Consider the following 27,859-nt stretch of genomic DNA (forward strand, 5'->3'; position numbering starts at 1 on the left):
AATCAAAAGCAGCGCCTTTTTGGGGCTGCCCGTTACATTTTGAGTCTGTGCTAATTATTTTTTTACGACCACAGACTCATGAAAAGAGTACGAAAATGAGATAATAATAACAGCCATGAAGCATAGGAAATAGAAAACAAACGGTGTTTGATGTTTTTTTTTACGGCATCCCCATTTTTTAAGGCCGCGAGCAACGCAAGCTTTGATAGACATCATTATAAATAATATTCTTAAGTTTAGTTTATTGTGTTATACCGGTAAGTTATACAATAATTTGTTTGTTTTTAATTTTATGCTTAAATAAGTTAATGAATTAATTGTGATGTGAGCTTTTACTTTGTTTTTCGGCACGTGTTAAGCCTTTCGGTTTTCACAGAATTTGAGAGATGGATGATATTCCGAGAAAATACTAAATAAAGCGTGCGTTTACAAGAAAACACACTTGGATTTATCATTACCGGCTGATTACGTTGAAAACGCACTTGTGTACGGTTATTTTATGTTTTATTTTTGACCGTTATGTTCCCATTGTCTGACTGGCCGTTATTGAATTCTATGGAGTTCGTTTGTCTCAAACTTTTTTTTAATAATAAAAAAATATTTTTTTATTTACTACTGCACTATTGCATGGCGCGAATTAACTTATAATGTGTTTTTAAGTAGACAACAAGATCTAGTTTGTAAGTAATTTTTAATTTTTTATTCTTTTATTCATTAAGTATGTTACAATAATAATTAATAATGTGCACGTCAGCGACACGCCAGCATTTAAGTAATAAAACATTTGAGTATAGTTTGTTGTCATTTGCTAACATTAGAAGTTTGTGAAAGTATTAAAAAAAATTCAACTTTCGAATTATTTATTTTTAGATATTGAATGCCACAAGTGGTTTCTGGCATTTTGCCACATGGAAAATAAATTCATAAGTACAGTCAGCAGCAACAGCAATAGTTGCTAAGCGGGTGAGGTGTTCAAAATGATCTTGATGCGACTTTAAGTGTGTCAAAGTAAACCCTCCATGACACACGCTACCATAATAATTATTTATTGAAGAAGTGGCAGCAGGTACGGTTACTGTATTTTGGCAACGGCTAAAGGCTCATGACTTTAACCGTTGCCAAAATACAGTGACCGTAGATTACAAGTAAAATATTTCACAATACAAAATATTAATACATGATGTAGGGCAGGGGCCCCCAAATGGCAGACCACACTCTGGACCCGGACCACCGACCTACATTATTTGTTTACTTCACTACATAGTATCAAAGTGAATCGACAGTATAGAGTCTATAGAGGGTTACTGTCATAGTAATTTTTGTAGTCACAGTAAATTTACTGCCACAATTAAAACTAAATATGGAAATGTATAAAACTATCAAAAAAAAATATATGTATGGATAAATAATTTTATTATTTTTATATAATTTTTACCCATGGTCTTTCACTGATAAATTTGATAAAATTGTTAAATATCAAACGGTGTCGTCAACACCATCTAACCGAGCATAGGCCAAAGGTGTGTGCACCATCTATCCTAGAATTACTTTTTCGTTTCGTTTCGTTTTCGCTTCCTGCTGTCTGTCTGTCCCTATGTATGCTTAGATCTTTAAAACTACGCAACGGATTTTGAAGCGGTTAATAATAAGCCGTTAAAAACTCAATGACATTGTAAGTTTTTCGATCAGGTCACGTGTCCGTCTTACGATAAGAAGACGGTAAGACGGTCACGTGATCTGTCGCGAGTTTAACATTTTTTCCCCACCTCAAAAAGTGCACAGCGCAAAAAATGTCTAAAGCCGTCATGTTCCATGCATCATTCGAAAGCCCCTTTACAAATTTGTCATAAGATATATTTACAGAGCAACAATGTCAAACAACGGCACCCGCAAGCGTTCCCTGCCGTCAGCGCCGCGCGGCAAGCCACGCAAGCCGCGCAGGCAGCTCTCCGAAGACGAGGACAGCGACCACTCGGCGACGTCGGAGCCGAGAGACCAGCAGAGAACGCCCTCGCCGATGGGAGACGAGCCTACTGTCAAGTTACCAGAGGTAAACCTTGTGCCGTCTCGGACTGACAAGGTCGTGCCACAAGATTGCAACAGATGGCGTTAGCACGTTCTACATCGCGCTTACGGAGTTTTTTTAAATGAGTTCTTCATTTAACATATTTTATTACGGATCTATTTATATCTGAATCCCTAAAATCTTTTCTCCTATCTTTGCATTCCCTAATATTGTTTGTCATAATCATCAGTTGTCCTAACACTAAAAACCCTAATTTTGGTTTCCCTAATTATTGATTGCTTATCCTAATGTTATTCAGCTAATTTTTTTGCGAGGGTCGCAGTTCTAACTTAACCTAACCCACTTTTGTGGCAGTACGTTCTAAAACCTAACGATTTTTCAGAGCCTTACATTATGGAAAATAATCGTTATGACAATTGATCGTTAGGGCATGTGCCCATTAGGACAAACCAGTTAGGGCAAGTGACTTTAGGACAAACGTTGTTAGGGATTCAGAATGACACCCATTTATTACAAGGACTTAATCTAGTTTACGGTCTTGTTACACCTCTGGAGTTGCAGGTGTCGATAGGCTACGGTGACAGGTTACCATCAGGTGGCCCGTATGCTATTTGCTACCGACCGTAGTATAAAAATGAAAAAAAAAAAAAACTCTCGACATGTTTCGATTCGTTCTCGAGGATCTTCGACTAGGAGCACGAGCGGTACCGCCTTTACTAATCGAGCGTGTGACGTGTGCACATATACACAATCACGGAAGAAAGAAAGAGCGCGCCGCGCTCTAAGGGGAAACGGCATGTGCCTGCATTAGTATGGGAACCTATGTCGCCAACACGCTGTCACAAAAATTGGCCATATTTTCTTATTTCGAAAGGGATTATGAACCCTCACCCATCACAATAATTTGAACCTTACAGTAAAGAAAATTATGTCGAAATTGCACTACGATTTTTATTTATTGTAAATAGTCATTTATGCTCTATCCCTTTTACACTTGCATGGCTTTTCCAAGAGTGAATGCGATAGGATAAAATATTCGACTATGACGTTGACATATGCGATAGGGATGTGCATGATTCGGTGTGATATCGATAAACGCTTATTAATAATTAGTTTAAGTACACGTAAACTACTCAGTTTTTTATACATATGTATACTATATTTTCTGGCGAAGATTAGGTTACCTACTTACTTTTTAATAAAAAGCGGCCAAGTGCGAGTCGGACTCGCCCATGAAGGGTTCCGTATTTAGGGGATTTATGACGTATTAAAATAAAACTATTTACTAGGTCTTGTTCAAACCAATTTTCGGTGGAAGTTTCATCATAGATTTTGTTTTGTTTTATCATTCTCTTATTTTAGAAGTTACAGGGGGGGGGGGGGGGGGCACTTAGGACATTAGAAACCTCAATATCATTTTAGAAGACCTATCCATAGATACTCCACACGTATGGGTTTGATGAAAAAAAATTTTTGAGTTTCAGTTCTAAGTATGGGGAACTCCCAAAATTTATTGTTTTTTTTTTTCTATTTTTGTTTGAAAATCTTAATGCGGTTCACATAATACATCTACTTAATTACCAAGTTTCAAAAGTATAGTTCTTATAGTTTCGGAAAAAAGTGGCTGTGAGGCTGTGACATACGGACGGACAGACAGACAGACATGACGAATCCATAAGGGTTCCGTGTTTTGCCATTTGGCTACGGAACCCTAAAAACGCTAATTAAAAACAATGGAAATATAGTTGGTCAAGCAGATCTTGTCAATAGAAAAAGGCGGCAAATTTGAAAAATGTAGGCGCGAAGGGATATCGTCCCATAGAAAATTTGAATTTCGCGCCTTTTTTTACTGGCAAGATTTGCTTGACCAGCTATATCAGGCTCTCCAAACCCCTGCCCGTGGGCCAAAATGTATGGGTAGTTGGGTACAATACTATAAGACAGACTTTAAATCAAATAATCCATTGAATAACAATAAATAAGTAAGAACATCTAGCTAGAGGAAAAACAAAAATAAATTATCAAGAACATGTATGAACCTAAACAAAACGAACTGTGTATTTATACAAACATCGACATCGATAACTTTTTTGATATGGTCCTCGCACTGAGGCCGAATAGCGCACCCGTACGTGACTTTTACGCTAAGTAGATATCAACCTTATCTCATTTACATAAATTTGATTTTTGTACTAAACAATACAAAAATCCTTGCGGAAACCGAAAATGTAAAAAATATTGAAATATTACATGAAATAATACTTACCGATGATATGAAATGCCTCCATGTCTAATATTTTTTGTCCGGCTAGTGTTTTTACACTCCAAAATGGAGCAGCACGGTATATTTGTAATTATTTGTAATTTTAACTGGAATCGTCTTCACATCTGACATTTCATAAGCGCCATACTGAACTGACAACGACTGACAGTAGCTTGTGGTGAAAGTGTGATCAGCTAATCATAATGCTGCCACACGCTATACACCTACGTTTCGCTTCTATTACTTCTTTGTTACTTCTTTGTTTTGTGTACACAATCTATCTATCTAATACCTTTAAACGAGCAATTCTTGTTTATTTATTTATTTATATATATATATATATTTCGGGGATCTCAGAAACGGCTCTAACGATTTCGATGAAATTTGCTATATGGGGGTTTTTGGGGGCGAAAAATCGATCTAGCTAGGACTTATCTCTGGGAAAACGCGCATTTTCGAGTTTTTTTATGTTTTCCGAGCGAAGCTCGGTCACCCAGATATTAGTTTATTATGTGTAGTGAAGTCATTTATTTTTCTTCCATACACGTGTTGACGTCTGCTTATTTGTATACAATACTTATGGAACTTGCTAACTGGGCCATTTTATTAAAAGTTGTCCCATACACTTTTTTTTTTCAAAATTGGGATTCTATATGTTATTTCTACTCAGAATCATGAGCTCTTTTGATCCTAATAGGAGAAAAAAAGTGTCCCAAAAAATTCCCATACATTTTTCGATCTTTCCATTCCGTGACCGCCATACAAAGTCTATAAAAATGGTAACGGAATGGAAAAAAAACCTTGACACTTTTTATCTCCTATTAGGATAGAAAGAGCTCGTGATTCTGAGTAGAAATAACATAGAAATTCACAAATAAAAAAAAAAGTGTTGGGGACAACTTTAAATAAAATTGCCCAACTATGCAAACAAGCCGCCATATTAAAACTGTCAAAAAATATGAATTTACTAGTGAGTTTTGTTTACATAGCAAGTTCTATAGAATGACACTACGTTCAACGTTCATAATATGTTGTTCCACAGGAGCTGCTGAAGACGTTCTACAAGACTCCCGGAGTGCTGATGATCGCCGGCCTGGTGTCCTGGGACCTGACGGCCAAGAAGGAGAACGCGACCGCTCGCACCCATCCCAACCTGTACACTTTCCATCGGCTCACAGACCGCAAGGTATAGATGACGCGAGGTCTTCGGTAGGCACAGACAATCCAACCTCTAGACATAGCATAGTCGCGCTACCCCCTCTGCCACACATACGGTAGCGTTACTCCATCTTCGAATCAATCCCGTGCCGTGATTGGTCCGTGTCTTTGAACGGACCAATCACGGCACGGGATTCGCTCACCTCGTCCCCCCGCACCCCCGTATTTTTGGCAGCATCGATTTCATGAAAGAATTGGCCTAAGCTCAGTCTAGAGGTTGGATTGTCAGTGTCGGTAGGGCTCGCGGTCGCGTCCTTCGTGTACCCGTCGCCGGCGCCCCGTGTTACACGAAACCGGATTTTTGACCCGTTCGGGACGGGGTAATTAGGGTCCGTGAAACCGTGTCTCCGTATGGACGTATTAGTGACGAATGAAAATCAGTCCCAAGAACGAAAAAGTAATGAGTACATTCGCGTTCATATATCTTGCCGAGGACCGCGACTCCGGAGCCGAACGCACTACACGGGCACGAACTTTGACGGGTTCGTGTAGTTCGGTCGCTTAGGGTTCGGACTAAGAATACGGACGCACTGATCGGCGTGTAGCACGGATATCGGGAACCCTAGTCTCCGGTCTCGCGGACCTGAGACGGCCAAGAACGCGGCCGCTCAACCATCCCAACCTGTAAAAATGTAGTGCATTAACATAATCCTTTGCGTTTAAGTCATATTTAGTTTATTAGTTTTTGGCTTTAAATTTTTCAAAATGGCGGAGTGGATTTGCGTTGTCTACAGATCACAGAGCCACTATAAGAGCGGTTTCGCACTACGTCCGATCCGTCTAGAAAACTCGGACCTAATTCGGATATTCGCTTACGCACTAGTCCTATCCGAACCCGTGAAAATATGGGTCTAACTCGGACCGAATTCGGATATTCGCTTACACACTATTCCTATCCGAACCTGTGAAAATATGTCTTAACTCGGACCGAATTCGTATATTGGCTTACGCACTAGTCCTATCCGAATACCCCGCCCGCCCCGCTGCCTCTCTGCTCGTACGCAGCTCGGCTTTAACTCGGACACAGTGCGCGAGGGTTCATACAAATAATACTAAGGCTACTTCGGTCCGTCAAACATCTTCTCCGGAATGGAGATTCTAGAATACGGAAAGAAATCGGACGACGGAGATCGGATGTAGTGCGTAACTTACCATAGAAATAGTTCTACGGCTACAACTGACCATATTTTCACGGGTTCGGATCTGATTCGAATCGGACGTAGTGCGAAACCGCCCTTATTCTACGAATTAACTGAGACCCGAAAGAATTATTTGTTTGTTTTTGAATTTGGAACCTTGAAGTACTCAATAAAGATTAAAAATTAGGATACTTAACTTTTTGGCGCGTTGTTTCCCCCACCCCTTAAGATGCTGTTTCTACAACATTAGCCGGTTGTTTTTCAGTACCGCCTGATCGTGAGCTCCTGCAGCGCGGGGCACTCCATTCTCATTGGTGAAGATGGTACAGCTTATACTTTCGGTAACTTCATTTATATTATTGTCATTTAAATTGTATATTTATTTATACAAGGAATTCTTACCTAAACGATACATTTAACTTTATATGTATTATTGTTTTTTTTTATTATTATTATTTATTCAATAAAAAATACACAGCAATCTATTACACGTATTCTTTCGCCAAACTGCATGACAGTTTGTTGGCGAACGGTAGCACTCAACAATCTTCCTTAATCTACTGTGTAAGGTATTAAGTAGGTGCTATCGGCAATACACTTACCTGACCAGTCGTTAGGCTTTATCTCAATGCAATAAGGTTCAAAACCGGTCAGAGAACTGTGACGCCGATTGAATAATGCTATATAATATAATAATATGTTTATTCTAAAGAAATTTTACCATTACGAGCTAGTATCAGGTTTATGTGTGTTTGTATGTGTCACGAGGTCTCTGTTCGGGGCCCACTGCTGTTTGAATGTATTGTTTGGTCGTTCAGGTCGCAACGGCAGCGGTCAGCTGGGCTTCGGCGACACGAGCACCCGGAACGTGCCTGAAGCCGTGCCAGCCCTGCACGGCTTGAACATCATCCACGCGGCCGTCGGCCGACACCACTCGCTGTTTGTCACAGGTACTGACTGAATATACAAAACAAGTCACCCTATGGCACCCAAGAGACGGAAGTAGAAAACAAAAACATCCAAAAACAAGATGGGTAGATGAAATCCGCTTAACCCTGGGGCCTTACTGGTCCAGAGTTGCAGAGGACAGAGTACAGTGGAGAAGGTTGGAGGAGGCCTATGCCAAGAGGCACACCGAACTGCGGGACATATTGTAGTAAAAATAATAAAATCGACTTAATAACCGTTGTACCCAAGGATCGGAATAAAAGGCTATATATAGATAGATAGATAGATATATAATTATAATTAGAATATATTATATATATATTTAAATTTATTGAGAAACAAACAGTCATTCATTAACATTAATCAATAGATTGAGCAGCAGAAAATATACCTATAGTTTCCTTAATAACCATATCAAAAATACGTAGCCAATGCACGATTAAATACAACAAGAAAATTCGGGAAATGCAAAATGTTTTTTACAATACTTTCAACAAATAGCTGTGAGCTTTGTCTACATGAAGTTTAAGTGATTACTGATTAACATCTAGAAAGAAAAGTAAATTACAAAATTTAAGGTAAATAAACAGGCAAAGTTATATACCTTAATTATTAGAAAAATAATACATGCTCATTAGGTATTATTTATGCACCTATATCATGTGAATGCTTTTTTCAGTAAAGTAGTAATCCATCCATTACAACATACCCTTATTTAATTCACAGACACACTAAGAGCTTACACATCGTTGATTCGTAAACAGTCTTCATGTGGATTAAGAAAATGAATTGAAACAACGCATGTTTTACCCGACTTTTACATAAGTAATTATTTTCAGATAGAATAGACGCCAGGGGCCCGTTTCTCGAACGGTATAAGTAAAACAAATATACTTGGTCAACCACATCTTGACAGTAGAAAAAGGCGGCAAATTTGAAAAATGTAGGCGCGAAGGGATATCGTCCCATAGAAAATTTGAATTTCGCGCCTTTTTTACTGACAAGATTTGGTTGACCAGCTATAACGATGAATTCGCAGATACGGGCACGGTGTACGCTTGCGGCGACAACAAGAGCGGCCAGTGCGGGCTGGGCAGCAGCTCCCGGCAGGTGCTCAAGCCAACTCGCATACGATACACGTAAGAACGTTTCACAACCTCTGCCACCGCCATTTTGCACATTATTTTTTTAGCTTAAATAATCTGTTTAAGCATCAGATTGTGTCAACATTAAGATTTTTTTATTTTCCTCATAGTTGATGTGAAAAGCAGTATGTGTCACACGGTATCAAAATTATTTCGTCTTGGGCGTTAACACTTCCCTCATTACGCTCAGGATTTTACTTTAGAATCCCTCACTACGTTTGGGAGTCTATTATAGAATCCATTGCTTCATTCAGGATTCAATGTACGCCCAAGTAGGGATCATTTTGATCCCTTGTAACACAAACTACTATTATATAAGGGCAATGTGGCTAATTCCGTCGTAGGGGGTCATCCATTAATTACATCACACGAATTTCTAGGTTTTGTGAGGGACTTTTGGATTCCCGAGATAAATACTATCCTATGCCTTAGAGCGGCCTCTCCCGAGCGCCGGGGTCTCTATAACTGTTTATCAGTGTTTTTTATTCAATCGTATCCCATCAAAAACATTACATGTAAAAAGGTGCCAGTCTCGCAACGCTTCTACTACAAAAAAGTTTTGAGATGTAATGTGAAACCAAGTCGGTTATTTTAATCAGTGCCAGGGGGTGTTTAAACCGTATCAATAAGATATCTTGTAATACGTATAATGACTTGGCAAGCGCACATAATGCTTTACTCGTACCGTACTCGTAAATATGTGTAATTAGCGTAATTAGCGCTAGCGTTGTTTTCAAAACCACTGGGTCTGAGGGTGGAATCCATGAGGAATAGAGGAAACTCCTCAAATCCAAAAATGTGACCGTTGAGGAACTGGAACTGCTGACGATGATCAGCAGGCATCGGAGTTTTTGTCGCATGGTAAGACTAATAGCAAGCTATGGAGTCGACATTTGCCATAAATGTAAACTCTTATTCATACTCATACTCATGATTAATTTTATTTAATATGAGAACAGATTACAAAATTGCAGCTATTTCTGGGTTAGGCATAATAATGAATTATGGAATATTCCACAACATATTTACCACTTACAGATATAAATAACTACTACGTTTGCAATCACCAGTGATTGACACATGACAAATACTAATCAATTTTATCAGCGGTCAGTACCTACATGACATTAGGTCTTTCGCAGCGATGTTGTTTGTATAGTTGTATGTTAAAATAGTTGAAGTTATGAATTCATAATGTAATAGAAAAATATTTTATTATATAAGTCGACTAAGATAATATACACGACCGACCGCTCTAAAGGCATTTTAAGATAAATTAAATAAATGAGTATGAGTATGAATAAGAGTTTACATTTATGGCAAATGTCGACTCCATAGCTTGCTATTAGTCTTACCATGCGACAAAAACTCCGATGCCTGATGATCAGAACGGAACTCTTCAACGACGCATAGTTCACGTTTACCGATTTGTCCTCTTCGTTGTGTTTGTTAAGCATGTTAAGTTTTTAAACCACATTTTTGTCAAGCTTGAGTTCCGATGATAGTAGTTAGAGAAGTCGTTTTTTTTTGAAGTGATAACTTCTTTAGCGGCGTTGTGCACTTTTTGAGGTGGGAAAAAATGTTAAACTCGCGACAGATCACGTGATCGTAATACGGACACGTGACCTGATCGAAAAACTGTTACAATGTCATTGAGTTTTTGAATTTCCCTCTAACTGGTATTAATATAACTCGAGTACTAACAGTGATGTGCTTAGAGGTTTCAAGTAATGCGACGAAATAACGCTAGACGGCGTTAACGTCAATTATACATAGTGCTGCAGACATTTTGCAGTAGTCATTGAGTTTTCACTTCTGCCGGTACTCCCGGGGTGCAACCCGTTGTTTTTTTTTAAAGATTATTACATATATTTTGTGAACTGATTGTTGTAGCGGCAAACCAATCGTGAAGGTGGGTTGCGGGGCGGAGTTCTCCATGATCCTGGACTGCAGCGGCGGGCTGCACTCGTTCGGCCTGCCCGAGTACGGACAGCTGGGTAAGCAATACCATAGAGAAAAAAATACATATAGTGCTCACTCCATACATCAGTTTTAGTACCAAAAAGACTATTAGCATCTAGCATCGAGTAGCGGAACTATCAGTACTGCTACTTGACAATAGATGTAGCACCGACCGGAAAGTCTTATGCTGTTGAGATAAGACTTTCCGGTTGGTGCTACATCTATTGTCAAGTAGCAGTACTGATAGTTCCGCTACTCGATGTTAGATGTAGACACTGAAATTAATAGTCTGAACTGATGTATAGAGTGAGCACTCTTGTCTTACTATATTTCTCTATGGCAATACGAACATTCTCTGTTCCTGTGGACCACTAATGTCAAAAAGAAGTACCTACTTAGGGCGGCATGTATTGCAACCCTATGAGGTACAGAACGTTACGGCCCAAAGCATCTGTAATTTTCTGGATGCAACGGGCATTAGTAATGAACTTTAAAGGGCCGTCACAATAGATCAATACTTGGTCGACGTGACACTCAAAGGCCCGATACCACCCCAATAATAATAATAAGCAATACGCATTGCCACATTATTTGAACAACCAACGGAATTAAACGTCACTGACCAGTCAAACACTTTCCCTTCATTAAACCGGTAATAGTTCCTTTTTAGGGGTCGTCTGGACCAGAAATATACATATTTGGCCTATTTTTCTCTTCTCTGGCCCGTCCTCCCCCATCGTGATCATTCGTGATATATTTCTTACTTTATATACTTTGTCAAACAAATATTGTTAGAAGAAAAAGGCGGCAATTTTGAAAAATCACGGGTTTTTACACCATGCATGGAATAAAGCACCAGAAGATTAATAGATAAGCGTAGACAGCAGTTATTTTTAGACACAATTTATATTTTTAAACCCGTATAAAACTATAAAGAGTAGATACTGTAGATAATTTGATTGTGACGTCACATGCTAGTGTAGTGTATAGAACTATAGATGCTTATATACGTGTATTTCAGTGCTATATAATCAATGATCTTTATGAATAAAGTGTAGTCTTATTTAGAATCTGGTTGTGTCAATACACCTCCCGACATCCATTCTCATATGGCGATCCTGCCATCGCAGCGCTTTGCGCGCTGCCTATCGCGACGTCCGCGACCGTGACTACCGCGCGCGAGTGTTACATTTATTTATCAAGGACTAAATCTTTGGCTGTGAAAAACAAAATTAAAGACGGTGCTCAACATGGGACTCATTTCAAATATGAAATTATAAGTGCGGAACGAAGATGGGGTCTTCTCAAGCAAAAGAAGAGGTCGTTATAGCCCAGAATGCTGCCGGGGGCTCCAGCAACAGCGCCGAGGTGGTTAAGAGTATAAATACCACAAATATTCTGCTCGTCGTGGTGGTATGCATCTTTGGTATCATATGCTTGGGTGCTGCATACTACTTTTATAGAAGATGCCACAAAAGGTGGATACGTGAGGAGATTCGCGGGCACGCATTGAGGAGCTCGATTTTTCGCCGGACGCCGAAATCGGAAAACGAGGTTTAACTACGTGCGTGTTTGAACTTTTGTAGCGGAATACGGACTATAGACAGCTCAATGAACAAAAGCGTCGAAATAAAAAGTGCAGTGTAAAGTGTAGTGCGCGTTGTAACCGTTTGTGCCATGTGTAGCCGTCTGTACCTACTCACCGGACAATGAGTAAGATTAGAACTTAATTGGTTTATAATTAGCATATCACGTAGCAATAGCTTAAGGCGAATATATGTTTTAATTTTAATTATGAATTAGTATGGCAGATGAATTATTAGATTTAATTAAGCAGCTAACTGTTATAAGACAATATTTAATTAAAATCGGTCCTAAGAGAAGAGTAGGACAAATTGTTAAAAATAAGTCGATTGAAGCACAAGCTGTGCATGCTGATTATTCTACTTTTTTGGATAGTTTAGAAGAAATTGAAGAGAGCATAAAAAACGACGATCTTATAACTATAAAGAAATTTTGTAGCCAGTTTGATGCATTGTATGCAGAAATTTTAGAATTGTGTAGTGATACTAATATGTCCGAGATGGAGAAGTTTAACTTAAAAACGGCTTTGAGTTTATTACCAGTAATGAAAGATGATATTAATGAAATTCAGAATTTAATTGACGGTATTGAGTATTATCAATCACTTCTCGATAACGATTCAAAAATGAAACTGGTAACCTTCGTCTTAAAAAGTAGGCTTTCTCAGTCAGCTAAACTAAAGCTGCTACCAGAATATACTACCGTTGACGCTTTAATCACGGATATGAAAAATGAGCTTTTACCAAAAAAGTCAGTGCCATGTTTACAAAAACAACTTTTAAGTTTAAAACAAAACGAAATGTCTATCGATGACTATGGTAAACAATTAGCAGAAATGTTTGTCGATCTTACTTTGTCGCAGGCGGGTGATAATGCCGATAATTATAAGGTATTGCGACCCTTAAATGAACGCCAGGCTATTCAGAGCTTCGCTGATGGGCTGCGAAATCGCAGACTCAGCACTATAATCGCTGCGCGGAATTTTACCACCCTAAAAGATGCAGTTCAAGCTGCCATAGATTACGACCGGTCCACTCCAAGTACGTCTGAAGGGATTTTGACAATGGCACGTAATCATAATTATAATTCGAGATATTTCAGAGGCCCATCATCCTCATACTCTAGGGGACACCGTGGAAGGTCGTACTCAACACGCGGCCATCAACCGGCAAGGTACGGGTTCAGTAGCCGACAGCGAGGCACGGGACGTGGCTTCCAACCTGCGGCTGCCCGAGGAGCAACGAGGCCTTACCAGCAGAATAGAGGTAGGTCCCAATTCTATTCCAACAGAGCTAGGAACAATGGGATACGCAGTCAACAGCAAGTACATGTAATGACGGATAGTAACGTGTCGAATAGTAACGAGAATCAGTTTTTTCGTGACTGAAGAATATATTTTAATTAACAGCAATAAGAAACATAGTTATGTAGAATTATCTTTTGGTAACGGTATTTCGACTCAATATTTAATTGATACGGGTTCTACCATATGTGCTATAAAATATAAGTACATACATAATCAGAATATTCCAATCCATAACGATAATGTAGTAGTCAGCGGATTGGGCGGCAAAGTCCAACCTATCGGATATGTTTACTTAGACCTTAATTATGGAGATCATAGCCTTAATCAAAAGTTTTATGTTTTCAATTCTTTGCCATGTACGGCTGGCGGCATCTTAGGACATGACTTTTTCAGAAAGTACACGTCAACTATAGACTACTATGATAGCACTTTGACTTTAAGGAATGGCTTAGATTATAAAATAATATTACCGCTATTTATAGAGGATAGCAACCGTTTGACGGTACCGGCTAGGTCGGAATCTATACGTTACATAAATACGAATATGGAAGAGGAATGTGTGGTGTGCGCGAATGAGATTCAACCCGGATTGTTTATGGCTAGTGCATTAGTGAAACCTAATAATGGAAAGATACCTATTCGTTTGCTTAATACGACTGAAAATGATTTGACTATTAACAAATTAAACCCGACTATTCACAAAGCAAGTGATTACGATGTATGTATGTTTGGCGAAACGCATAAAAATGCGGAACGGGTTAAAAAGATGTTTTCTTATTTAAAAATTAGTCACTTAAATAGAGAGGAACAAATTTCTATTGAGAAATTGTGTGCTAAATACTGCGATATTTTTTATTTGCCAGGGGACAAATTAACGACAACGAACATTTATAAGCATAAAATTACTTTAAAACAGGATGTACAACCAGTGTACTCTAAACCGTATAGGCTGCCATATTCCCAACAAGGTGAAGTACAAAGACAGTTAGATAGTATGTTGGAACAAGGTATTATAGAGCCGTGCAGAAGCGAGTGGTCAAGCCCAATATTACTAGTGCCTAAAAAATCGGATAGCAGTGGAAACAAGAAATGGCGATTAGTAGTGGACTACCGTAAACTTAATGATTGTATTACAGATGATAAATTCCCGCTTCCCAATATTACAGAGATTTTAGATTCGTTATCCGGTAGTATTTACTTTACCCATTTAGACTTAAATCAGGGTTATTACAACGTTGAGTTAGAGCCAGACAGTAGAAAATATACAGCTTTCTGTGGGGGTAGATGGCAAATGACTCGCATGCCTCAAGGGTGTAAAACTAGTCCGAATTCATTTTCCAGGATGATGACCATGGCAATGGCTGGATTAACTTATCAAAAATGTTTTGTTTACCTAGATGATCTCATAATTTTCGGCCGTAATTTAAATGAACACAACAAAAATTTACAGGATGTTTTTGAAAGACTTAGAAGCGTAAATTTAAAATTAAATCCGGAAAAATGTGATTTTTTGCGAAAAGATATACTTTATTTAGGACATGTCGTATCAGGTAATGGAGTGTTGCCAGATCCAGCTAAAATTGAAATTATGAAGAATTATCCAGTTCCTAAAAGCACAGACGAGGTGAAACGTTTTGTAGCTTTCGCAAATTATTACCGAAAATTCATTCCAAATTTTGCCGAAAAAGCTTATTACTTGAATTTGTTATGTAGAAAAAATATTAAGTTTCAATGGGATGATAACTGTCAAAAAGCATTCGAATGCCTCAAAGACTGCATGGTATCACCACCAGTTTTACAATATCCTGATTTTTCAGAGGAAAATGAATATATTATACAAACAGATGCTTCCAAATTTTCAATAGGTGCAATTATGTCTAATTCAAATGGATTACCCATAGCTTACGCAAGTAGGAGCCTAAATAAAGCAGAAATTCAATACCCTACAGTGGAAAAGGAATTGCTCGCCGTGGTTTGGGCAGTTAAACATTTTAGGCCATATCTGTACGGGCGTAAATTTAAAATATGTACCGATCATAAACCTCTCGTGTACTTATTCAATATGAAAGATCCCTCGAGTAGATTATTAAAATTTAGAATGGCATTAGAAGAGTACGATTACGTGGTTGAATATGTGAAAGGCAAGGACAACGTGGCTGCAGACGCATTGTCCCGGATACGCATTACGTCAGAGGAATTGAAAGAAATGAATGAACATGTAATTAACGTGATGACTAGAGCGCAGAAAAGAAGGATGGATGCGGTATCCCCGGTTGATATGGTTTCTACTGACGACAGGTCTGATCAACCAAGAGTTGTAGCAACACATAGCAAACCGAAGGATTCCGTAGAATTGAGATTTCTAGATATAAAAAGTATAGATAGGTTAAAAAGAGAAAAACGAATTAATCACGAGAGTAAAACATTATGTTATAGCCAGGAAAGAAAGACAATTTATATTAAACAAGTATCTCAATCACAACTGACGCGAGCCGCTTTTGTGAGAGAACTTAGTGAGTTATGTAAGAAAATAAAAGTTGAAGACATATATTTCATTAAAAATAAATATAATAATATATTTGTCGAGAAATTAGTTAGCGAAATACAAAATATGGTGGATTGGTCCGGACCACAACTACATATATTAAATGAAGTAAAGCGAATATATGACAAAGACGATAAAAGAGTCATACTTAATGATTTTCACCTTTTACCCACGAGTGGCCACGCGGGTATAAGGAGAATGTATAACAATTTGAAAAAGTACTATTACTGGCCTGGGCTTGAAAACGATATTAAAGAATTCGTAAGTAAGTGTGAAAAGTGCCAGCGCCAAAAATATACGGTTCAGATAAAAGAACCTATGGTCGTGACGTCAACAGCGCACTCTGCGTTTGAAAAAATATTCTTAGACATAGTGGGCCCTCTAGATAAGGATAATTATAATCATTCATATATTCTAACTTTACAATGCGAACTATCCAAATACGTTTGTGCATATCCCCTTGTTTCTAAAACTTCTACAGAGGTTGCAAAATGTTTTGTAAACAATTTCATACTTCAACATGGCATACCAAACACCATAGCGACTGACAGAGGCACAGAATTTATCTCCACAACTATGAAAGAGGTATGTAAAATTTTAAATATTAATCAAATTAACTCTACCGCTTATCATCACCAATCTATTGGATCTCTGGAAAATTCACACAAACATTTAGGTGCATTTCTACGCATACAGACCGACAATCACCCCGAGGCTTGGAGTGAATGGCTTCCCTTTTGGAGTTTCGCTTATAATACGTCAGTGCACTCGGAAACGCAGTTCACCCCTTTCGAATTGGTCTACGGTAAGCAATGTAATTTACCAAATAACTTAGTCACATCCATAGACCCGCTTTATAACTATGATGATTATCCAAAAGAACTAAAGTATCGTTTACAAGTTACACAGAGAGAGGCACGTGACAACTTATATTCTAGTAAATTACAGCGTAAATTCAGGTACGACTCCTATATAAATCCAGTCACTTATAAACCCAACGATCAAATTTTAATAAAAAACGAGACTGGTAATAAACTCCAAAGCTTATATTCAGGACCATATATTGTAGTAAAAGACATTCCACCCAATGTAAAAATAATTAAAAATGGTAAATATGATGTAATTCACAAAAACAGAACTAAGCCTTTCATACCATGATGCAATGTTAGCATACTGTCTATTTTTGTTTTACTGTGGTTGATGCATTAAATGTATTTGTAATTCGATCTGCATTGTCTGTATTATTGTAAACAAGAGTTGTAACTCTTAACATACTAATTAGTTTTAAGTAATGATAACATCAGATAGGTAATTTCATTGTTAAAGCATGATAATTTCAACGAAAAAAAAAAAAAAAAACTCTTGTACTTATTTTTTTTTTTTCCCCTCCGTGGGAGATGTAGTGTATAGAACTATAGATGCTTATATACGTGTATTTCAGTGCTATATAATCAATGATCTTTATGAATAAAGTGTAGTCTTATTTAGAATCTGGTTGTGTCAATACACCTCCCGACATCCATTCTCATACTAGTGTTTCATATAATTCCATATTAGCAAATCGTTTACACAGTTTGAAAAAAGGAACCCCCTAAACGTGTGTAAATGTAATATAATAGGGAATATTACGCGAAAGTCTGCGTAGGGTGCGCCACTCCCACATCTAAGGGTCTACCGCAAACGAGAGAATCGAAATTTTGTTATCTAACCTCTGTCACTCTTGCAAGGCCCTTTGTAAACAAACCGCCTTGATGTATCAATGTCATATTTGATTGTCTGTGAAAACTTGTCAAAAAACAGTTTAAGGTACAGTATGTATAAGTTACTCTATGGTATACTTGAGTCGCTAGTGCTGCACTCTGGCAGCAAAATATTGCAGTAATACTTTCTAATGGACGACCCCTTCCTTTAAGGCCACAACACCGACGGCAAATACTTCGTGACGTCTACGAAGCTCTCGTACCACTTCGAGACGGTGCCGCGGCACGTCGCGCTGTTCTTCGAGAAGTCCAAGGACGGCCACGTGGTGCCGGTCAAGGACGTCGACATCGTGGACTTCTCCTGCGGAAACAACCACACGGTCGGTGGGCACACTCGTCCAGAGACGGGCCGAGTACCAGTGTGTGCATGCTGCTCCCTTCTCCTCTTTATTTTTTATTTTTTAGGGTTCCGTAGCCAAATGGCAAAAAACGGAACCCTTATAGATTCGTCATGTCTGTCTGTCTGTCCGTCTGTCTGTCCGTCCGTATGTCACAGCCACTTTTCTCCGAAACTATAAGAACTATACTGTTGAAACTTGGTAAGTAGATGTATTCTGTGAACCGCATTAAGATTTTCACACAAAAATAGAAAAAAAAACAATAAATTTTTGGGGTTCCCCATACTTCGAACTGAAACTCAAAAAAATTTTTTTCATCAGACCCATACGTGTGGGGTATCTATGGATAGGTCTTCAAAAATGATATTGAGGTTTCTAACAGGGATGTTGCGGATGCAGATTTTTTGACATCCGCGGATGCGGATGCGGATGCGGATTTTTAAAGGCTCACATCCGCGGATGCGGATGCGGATGCGGATGTCAAGATTAGGTACTTAGAAAACGTCAAATATTACATTTTTAGTATTTTTTCTATTAAAAAAACCAAACGTTTAGTATTTGGGCAAGAATATAGGTGCGTTATATTTAATAAACAGTAACTTCGCCGACTTTTCTGGATCTAGACGATTTCGTTATAGGTAATGACGAAATTACCTAGCACTTACGCCGCCGCTAAGACGTTCCTGTACCGACTTGTTCAACATCCGCATCCGCATAAGCTCCGCATCGATTTTATGCGGATGCGGATGCGGATGCGGATGTTGAAAATAATGCGGATGTTCCGCGGTTGCGGATGCGGATGCGGATGTTCGCAACATCCCTGGTTTCTAATATCATTTTTTTCTAAACTGAATAGTTTGCGCGAGAGACACTTCCAAAGTGGTAAAATGTGTGTCCCCCCCCCCTGTAACTTCTAAAATAAGAGAATGATAAAACTAAAAAAAATATATGATGTACATTACCATGTAAACTTCCACCGAAAATTGGTTTGAACGAGATCTAGTAAGTAGTTTTTTTTATACGTCATAAATCGCCTAAATACGGAACCCTTCATGGGCGAGTCCGACTCGCACTTGGCCGCTTTTTTTATTTTTTTTATTAAAAATGGGCTTACTCATGGCCACAGACTAGCCGGGGCGAAGACGTGGCCTACGATGGAGCGAGCCTGCCCAGAAGGTGCCTGTTCACCCTTGATTTGAAGGTTGCCGGGTTATATGAGCTCGGAAATATAGACGCCGGCAAGGAATTCCATTCCTTGGCAGTGCGCATAAGGAAAGAGGAAGCAAAGCGCTTCGTGCGGATTCGTGGAATATCTACCAAGTAAGGATGGAAACCGGCCGTGCGCTCTTTCTTGTCTCGCCTCGCGCTTCTCCCATTGGATCGGAGCGGTGCCGAGGCTCTCGACGAGTGTGTACAGCCGGCATTACAGTCACTAGTATTGTTACGTTGTAGATAATCTGTTTTGTACTGAGACTGACTGAAGAAGCATGCCAAATACGCACGATTCCGACAAAATACTATGGAATTATTGACGTGTATAGTATACTCTCTTTGTTTTGTATCTAACTTCTCCATATTTGTCCGCAGGTGGCCATAGACTCGAAGAAGCGCGCGTTCAGCTGGGGCTTCGGGGGCTTCGGTCGCCTCGGTCACGCCGAGCAAAAAGACGAGTCCGTACCTCGCCTTATCAAGTATTTCGGTACTACGGCGCGCGGCGTGCGCTCCGTGCACTGCGGCTCTACCTACAGCCTCGCTGTTAATGAGATCGGTGAGTCATATGTAGAGTCGAAATTGTAGTACAAAAACACCGGCCAAGTGCATACAATACCTACATTGGAAACTTGAAAAATATATGGGAACAATAAAAAAATACGAGACCAAAGTTTCAAAAAGATATTTTTGTTTAAACTTCCAAAATTATGCTACATCGATATGGTATTCGATTCGTTACATCTTATTTAAACAATGTGATATAGCAACAATAATTATACGTATTTACGTAAACGCAATATTTCACCGACAAAATCGTAATTTCCATACATGGTGACGTCACGATGTATTGCCATTTTGTTAGAACCGTTTCGTCAGTGAAGTGCGGGTGCCAGACTTTGACCATTGTGACTTTTGTATTGCTTTAAGACAATGGGTCCCATGGTCCCATACAGACATTTGATCCTCAAAACAAACCTGATCGACTGATACCATTCATAAAAAAATGTCAAATACCCTATTTATAACCCATTTCGTACCTTGTCACAGTGACAATCAATATGAAAGACAACGAACTAGAATAACTATAGAGACAAACCAAAGAAAGTCTGCAGCGCAATAATTTGACATCGAATTAAAAAACTACATATGGCAATGTTTTTTAAGCAGTCAGTAAACGTCATGCACTATGTATGTGTTTGTCAAAATCGTTTAAATATTCATTGTGTTTTGTGATGAACGGAATAAACATGGTGAAACCTTACAAAACCGGCGTGTGGGAGTTACTTTTCCGCATGACGAATAATTTTACACTTGTAAAAAGTCAGCACGAGGCGATTCAAGCTGAAAAACGACAATGTTTACAAAATTTGGAGTTGATGACGGGTAAGTGGAATGAAACATCTTAATACTTCACCATATGTACCTACTTAGATAATATAATATTGGTTTAGACTAAGGTTTCACAGCAAATTGAACACACCTAATAGGTAGAGTCAGACCGAGAAAACTCTGCAGCGATTTTGATAGCCCACGCAGTGCAAGTGTTATTTTAAACGTCAAACTTCTATGAATTTATGACGTGTAAATAACACTTGCACTGCGTGGGCTATCAAAATCGCTGCAGACTTTTCTTGGTCTAACTCTATAGGCATACTTATGAACTTCCTCTAACATTTCGAGAAACTCATTGGTACTAGCCGGGTTTTGAGCTCGAACCCACAACCTCCATGCTTATGCTCACGGCATGGGTACCTACTAGTTAAAGCTAAAATTAATTTTTAATATATGTTTATTGTTTTAATGGTTTATTTCGTTTTTCCGAAAACTAGTTCGCAAATTGCGGGCAATTTCTCTGTCAATCTAATTACGCCTTAATGGGAGTAAAAGGGAAAGATGCTCGCATATTGAGAACTTCGGTGTTCGCGGTAGGCCCTCTGTACCTATTTACCGCCGTCGCGGATATTACAAAAGCTTATTAATTTTGATGAAGCCAAATGTCACATTCTCCCAATATTATTTATCAATATTAGTATATGTCTACATATTAATAGTGACATCTATTGTTGGAATGAAATTTATTTTACCATAAAAATTAAGCTGTGCATACAGCTTAATTTTTTCATAGACGGTAAATATGGTAGAAATTTCACAAGTATCAAGACTATTTAATCCATTTTCTGTGGTGTTGTCGCATACTGATTTTTAAAAACTACTTTTAATCTAGCGCTGCAGACTTTCTTTGGTTTGTCTCTATGTATATTCCGTCGCCGCTATTAGTCAAAACAGTTTCTTTTATCGAACTGATAAAACGATTTTGCTACTGTGGAATTTATATGAAACACTATGTGACGTCACAATCAAATTACTCTTTATAGTTTCATACGGGTTTTAAAATAGAAATTGTGTCTAAAAATAACTGCTGTCTATGTTTATCTTTCAATCTTCTGGTGCTTTATTTTAAGTGCAGTGAAATACCCTATTGTCACTGTGAGAAGGTACAATATGGGACCGAAATTAAATTTTTTGACTGTACATACTTACTGCTCATCTTTAATCTATTGTGCTGATTGTGTTGACAGGATGTTGTGCGACTTTCAGGTACTCTATTCCTGTTCGGGCAGACCAAACGCACCGGAGAGGCGAACATGTACCCCAAGCCCGTTCAGGATCTCACCGGTGAGCAACATTACAATATTAAGCGAAGGTCTGCGTAGGGGGCACCACTCCCACAATAAGTCACAATCTAAGGGTCTACCGCAAACGAGAGAGTCGAAATTTTGTTATCTAACCCCTCTATCACTTGCATATTCGAGTGATAGCAGGCAGATAGCTGAGTTTCGATTTCGTGTTTCCCGGTAGGCCCTTTGTAAATAAACCGCCTTGATGTATCAATGTCATAATTGATTGTCTGTGAAAACTTGTCAAAAACAGTTGTCAGATCCACAGCCATAATCCATTTTATCAATTACATTTTAACCTTTGCTATTTACATAAAATTATTATCGAAAAAACTCTGTGTCTCTGGGGCCGCCACTAGCAGAAAAAGAGCACCTACCGCGAAACACGTAAATCGAAATTTCGTTATCTGCCTCTCTATCACTCTTGCATATTCGAGCGATAGTGACAGATAAATTGAGATAGTGAAATTTCGACTTTCGGGTTTCGCCGTAGGCCCTCTATTTAAAACAAACTGCCTTGATGCATGTCATTTTATATTTAATTTGTTATAAATATATCTGTGAAAATTTGTCACAAAACTGTTTAAGTAAGTTACTCTATGTATATAAGTTACTTACTCTAGTTTACGATAAGTGCTAGTGCTGCAGTCTGGCGGCAGAACATTGCAGTAATGCACCCTATTAGAATAACTATTGTGAAGACATGTTGCCTTCTTTACGAGTACATACCAATGTACATACCTACTTATTTGCTTGGCTGTTTTTGGTAGATGCCTAGCAATTTTGTTTACATGTCTAACAATGTTTTTTGTCAGTTGACTTGATAAAAATTGGAATTTACAAGCATTTATACTGCCGTATGTACACACCAGGGATGTTGCGGATGCAGATTTTTTGACATCCGCGGATGCGGATGCGGATATTTAAAGGCTCACATTCGCGGATGCGGATGCGGATGTCATGATTAGGTACTTAGAAAACGTCAAATATTACATTTTCAGTATTTATTTATTAAAAAAAACGAAACGTTTAGTATTTGAGTAAGTATATAAGTGCGTTATATTTAATAAACAATAACTTGGCCGACTTTTCTGGAACTAGACGATTTCGTTATAGGTAATGACGAAATTAGCACTTACGCCGCCGCTAAGACGTTCCTGTACCGACTTGTTCGACATCCGCATCCGCATAAGCTCCGCATCGATTTTATGCGGATGCGGATGCAGATGCGGATGTTGAAAATAATGCGGAAGTTCCGCGGTTGCGGATGCGGATGCGGATGTTCGCAACATCCCTGGTACACACGCAGTAGTTTCTTAATAACGTAAAACAAGTAACCTTAAAAGAAGAAAGGAAGTGGTTCAATTCAAATTTAAGTTACAAGATTTGAAGCACATGTATATACATATTTATACATACATAGAATATACAAGGTGAATATATAGAATATAAAAACGGTATAACCTTGCAGGTTGGAACATTCGTAGCATTGGTACAAGTAACACGTCCATCGTGATCGCGGCTGACGATTCCCTCATAGTCTGGGGCGTGTCCCCGACCTATGGGGAACTGGTAAGTTACGTTAACATGATAGTGAACGACCCTTCTCCATACAAACCTAGTCCCCAATAAGGTATTTGACTACTAGTCAAATCGGTTTCTTTTTTCGAACTGTCAAAACGATTACGAGTATGCTACTATGGAATTTATATTTTATACGCACAAATCGACCCTCTGTTATCCCTCCCTTCCAATCCAATCCCGTAGTTTGTGGGTACTATATGAAGGGTCCACGGAAAGAACATGTCTAGTCACACTAGTTAGTGACATTTTGAGTTATCGTGTTTTTAAAATTTGGAACAATGTCAAAACGTATGGTAATTCCGTGACCAGGTATTATTTAACTAAAAATAAAGTTGTGTTACATTTATTATACAGTGGTAGCAAAATATATAACTAATAGTTCATTAAGAGCTCTTCATTTTGAGATAAAAATCTCATTTTTCGAAAAATGTGGCTAGTTCTTTCCGTGGACCCTTCATATACATAATTATTCATAACTCCGAAAAAAAAAACAACTGCAAAAAATTATTTAAAATGCCATCACTGAATGATGTCTTCCGACAGCGCATGCACCAGTAACTATTTAAAAAGTCACATAAGAGTGTAGTGTAGAGTATGTTCCCCTCCACTGTTCGTTACGTTACTATATAAGCATGTACCCATCTTAATTAGACAGTGTTATAATAAACCTCTTACCGACAATAACGTGTGTTTCGCTTACACATCTCCCACATCACAGAGTGCCTATAAAATGCTAAGAGTTCCCGCCCATAACAGAGAGAGATTACCCGCCAGAAACTAATTTACAACTTTCACAGGGCACCGGTGAAATCACCAAGTCAACCGCCAAGCCCAAAGAGGTAACCCGCATGGAGGGGACCAAGGTGACCCAGGTGACCATGGGCTACTCGCACTCCCTGCTGCTCTGCGATGACTCCACGGACGAGGTGAAACAGAAGCTCGCCACCATGCCTGTCTTTGACCCTTAGATTCGGTAACTGTAACCATAGAGAAATATAGTAAGACAAGAGTGCTCACTCCATACATCAGTTCAGACTATTAATTTCAGTGTCTACATCTAGCATCGAGTAGCGGAACTATCAGTACTGCTACTTGACAATAGATGTAGCACCGACCGGAAAGTCTTATGCTGTTGAGATAAGACTTTCCGGTCGGTGCTACATCTATTGTCAAGTAGCAGTACTGATAGTTTCGCTACTCGATGCTAGATGCTAATAGTCTTTTTGGTACTAAAACTGATGTATGGAGTGAGCACTCTATGTATTTTTTTCTCTATGCTGTAACTTAAGTCTGTTTTTAACCTACCGGTCAGATCTTTACACCGTTGCTAATGGTGACTCCCATATAATTTAAGTCTGTTTTAAACCCCTGGAAACCTTTCGGTGACAATCTACATACTATTTATAAGATATCTTTCCGTAATATTGGTAATATCAATATCCAATACTTTAATATACTTACAGATGTAGTGCATAATTGTTTTCCTTCATTGTTTCCCCGAACTGTTCGTATTTGTCATGCTACTTCAATCAACCTCATTACTTTTTGTACCGAGACTGACTGAAATAGCAAGACACAGTTCGTACGTTTCCGTAAAAATACGAAGGAAAATAATGATGCACTGCATCTGTATAGGTACTATACTTAAGGTAATTTGCTATACTATTACCTTAGACCCGTCGCTATCGGCACCTCCTATATAAAATAGTCTGTTTTTCACCCTAATGGGATGTTTAACTTACGGTAACATTGTTACCGTAAACCGTATCTCAGATCTCGGATCTCAGATCAGTACGGTTACCATCAGTTTGTCACTGACATAAACGCCGTCGAGATTTCGAGAACGTAATTTACTTTCTATACATCCCGTTTGCACGAATATGCGAGTGCGAGCGAGATGTATAGAAAGTAAATTACGTTCTCAACGGCGTTTATGTCAGTGACAAACTGATGGTAGCCGTACAGATCTACAGCTTAACTTTCAGTGATAATGATAACTCCCCAATACTTTCTCTGTTTTACCCTACGAGAACGCAAAATGAATATTATAGTTGAGTGGGGAGCCCATACATTAAAAGTACCCAATGGCAGTTTGGTATACGAAATCTTAATTTAAGAATTACAGTCGACGAGTAGAAAAAAAACCGGCCAAGTGCGAGTCGGACTCGCGCACGGAGGGTTCCGCACCATCAACAAAAAATAGAGCAAAACAAGCAAAAAAACGGTCACCCATCCAAGTACTGACCCCGCCCGACGTTGCTTAACTTCGGTCAAAAATCACGTTTGTTGTATGGGAGCCCCACTTAAATCTTTATTTTATTCTGTTTTTAGTATTTGTTGTTATAGCGGCAACAGAAATACATCATCTGTGAAAATTTCAACTGTCTAGCTATCACGGTTCGTGAGATACAGCCTGGTGACAGACGGACGGACGGACGGACGGACGGACAGCGGAGTCTTAGTAATAGGGTCCCGTTTTTACCCTTTGGGTACGGAACCCTAAAAAATTTAGGCTAATTATAAGAACACTTTTCTCATATTGATAACTTTTCAATACTAATGCGTTATTAATAAACGGCTGCTAACTTAATCAGTTGATGATCGTCGTTTGTCCCTATCTGTCGTTATGCCATAGAGAGGGACAAACGACGATCATCAACTGATTAACTACAGCAGTCGTTTATGAATATATAAGAGGGTATGTCTCTTTTCGACTTCGTCCATTTTGATCTGTTTTTCTATGCTCGAATTTACTTTACAATTATGTAAAAATAGAACAATCGTGACAATGTTTACTTTACTGTATAAGCGTAATTAAGATTTTTGTTAAGTACTTTTGCATTCTTATTAATGCAGTCCGTGAACATTAACAAGTACTGAAAGTAGCGCAAAATAAAACGCCAATGTTTTTAATGGCTATCTATATCTACTTCTTAGTCAAATTTGCGGCTACAATTTGTTATGTACGTCTAAGGACGGGCCTTACGGGCACTAAGGATGGTGCTAGTTCAGCGGTGTCACGCCAATCGTGCAGTCTAACGCAACTAGTTGCGACCAATCGTGCGCGTGATGCGAACTCATCAACCAATCGCGTTTGGCGTTAGACTGCACGATTGGCTCCAATTCTTGTGCGTGACACCGCTGTACTGGCACCATTCCTATTGCCCGTTAGGCCCGTCGTGATACATGTCAATGATGTAGTTTTATTACTTCGATAAAGGCTTGTACCTTTAAGATGTTCATTTTTAGGGTTCCGTACCTCAAAAGGAAAAAACGGAAACCTTATAGGATCACTCGTGTGTCTGTCTCTCTGTCCGACCATTTCCCCCCCTTTATCTCTGACACTACGGGGTCTAAAATTTTGAAAAAAAAAATACACAAAATAGTTCTGTACCTATAGATGACAGGGAAACCTATTAAAAAGGTGCAGTCAAGCGTGAGTCGGACTTAATGTACGGAACGCTTGGAACGCGAGTCCGACTCGCACTTACTTGGCTGGCGCGCAAAATGAGTCATTTTGGGTCTTTTTGGGCGACTCGCACTTGGCCGGTTTTTTTCAACGTTCCAGTTAGCATAGAGAAATATAAGTAAAGAAAGAGTGGTAACTCCATCCATACATCAGTTTTCTTACCAAAACGTTATTTCGTAGTCGACATCTAACGTTAAGTAATGGAATTATCAGTACCGCTAGTCTAGTCACAAATGTGCTGACGAAAAATGTACAGATAAAACAATTTACATAAGAAGCGTTTTACTTTGCCGCGACATCTACTCAACTAGCAGCCGGGCTAGCACATGATTGGTGTAGTGGGTATGCTTATAAACATAATGTGGGTACTTGAAGATATGCATGATATTGAATAAAGCAGTCATACGCCATCAGCTGTTTAATTTGGATCTTGTCCCATACTACATGGTGCCAGGTGTGGTTCTAAGTGTGTTTTTGTGCATAAAAGTGCGTAAGTTGTTTGTGGTATTAAAGGACGGTTAATATTAATACAATGGTTGAGAAAACAGAGAGTGCGAAACATGTGTACGCGGCTATTCAACAGCCGGCGCCTTTACAACAAGAGGCAATATGGCCACCAATTGGCGAGAATGGAAGATGTCGTTTGAATATTTTTTGATTGCCTCAGACAAGGCATCGGTTC

At 38.9% G+C, this 27,859-nt stretch overlaps 1 protein-coding gene across 1 annotated transcript; it reads left to right on the forward strand.

Moving 5' to 3' along the window:
* LOC134660903 (protein RCC2 homolog) lies at nucleotides 1–24,702 on the forward strand. The gene is made up of 12 exons (XM_063516772.1): nucleotides 1–257; nucleotides 1,864–2,050; nucleotides 5,332–5,475; nucleotides 6,912–6,987; nucleotides 7,465–7,596; nucleotides 8,634–8,733; nucleotides 10,633–10,736; nucleotides 18,050–18,216; nucleotides 19,822–20,002; nucleotides 22,045–22,122; nucleotides 23,596–23,696; nucleotides 24,506–24,702. The coding sequence occupies exons 2-12, from the start codon at nucleotides 1,871–1,873 to the stop codon at nucleotides 24,674–24,676; spliced, it is 1,434 nt and encodes a 477-aa protein (XP_063372842.1). The 5' UTR covers nucleotides 1–257; nucleotides 1,864–1,870; the 3' UTR covers nucleotides 24,677–24,702.
* The last annotated feature ends 3,157 nt before the right edge of the window (nucleotides 24,703–27,859 follow it).

This window comes from Cydia amplana, chromosome Z, assembly GCF_948474715.1.
Source record: "Cydia amplana chromosome Z, ilCydAmpl1.1, whole genome shotgun sequence".
Taxonomy (NCBI): Eukaryota; Metazoa; Arthropoda; class Insecta; order Lepidoptera; family Tortricidae; genus Cydia; species Cydia amplana.

Excerpts from the sequence above, each read along its gene's own strand:
- LOC134660903 (XM_063516772.1), top strand. The coding sequence starts at position 1,871 with ATGTCAAACAACGGCACCCGCAAGCGTTCCCTGCCGTCAGCGCCGCGC. Across the intron at positions 5,476-6,911 it reads ATCGGCTCACAGACCGCAAG|TACCGCCTGATCGTGAGCTC; the intron begins GTATAGATGACG and ends GTTGTTTTTCAG. Across the intron at positions 18,217-19,821 it reads CCTGCGGAAACAACCACACG|GTGGCCATAGACTCGAAGAA; the intron begins GTCGGTGGGCAC and ends ATTTGTCCGCAG.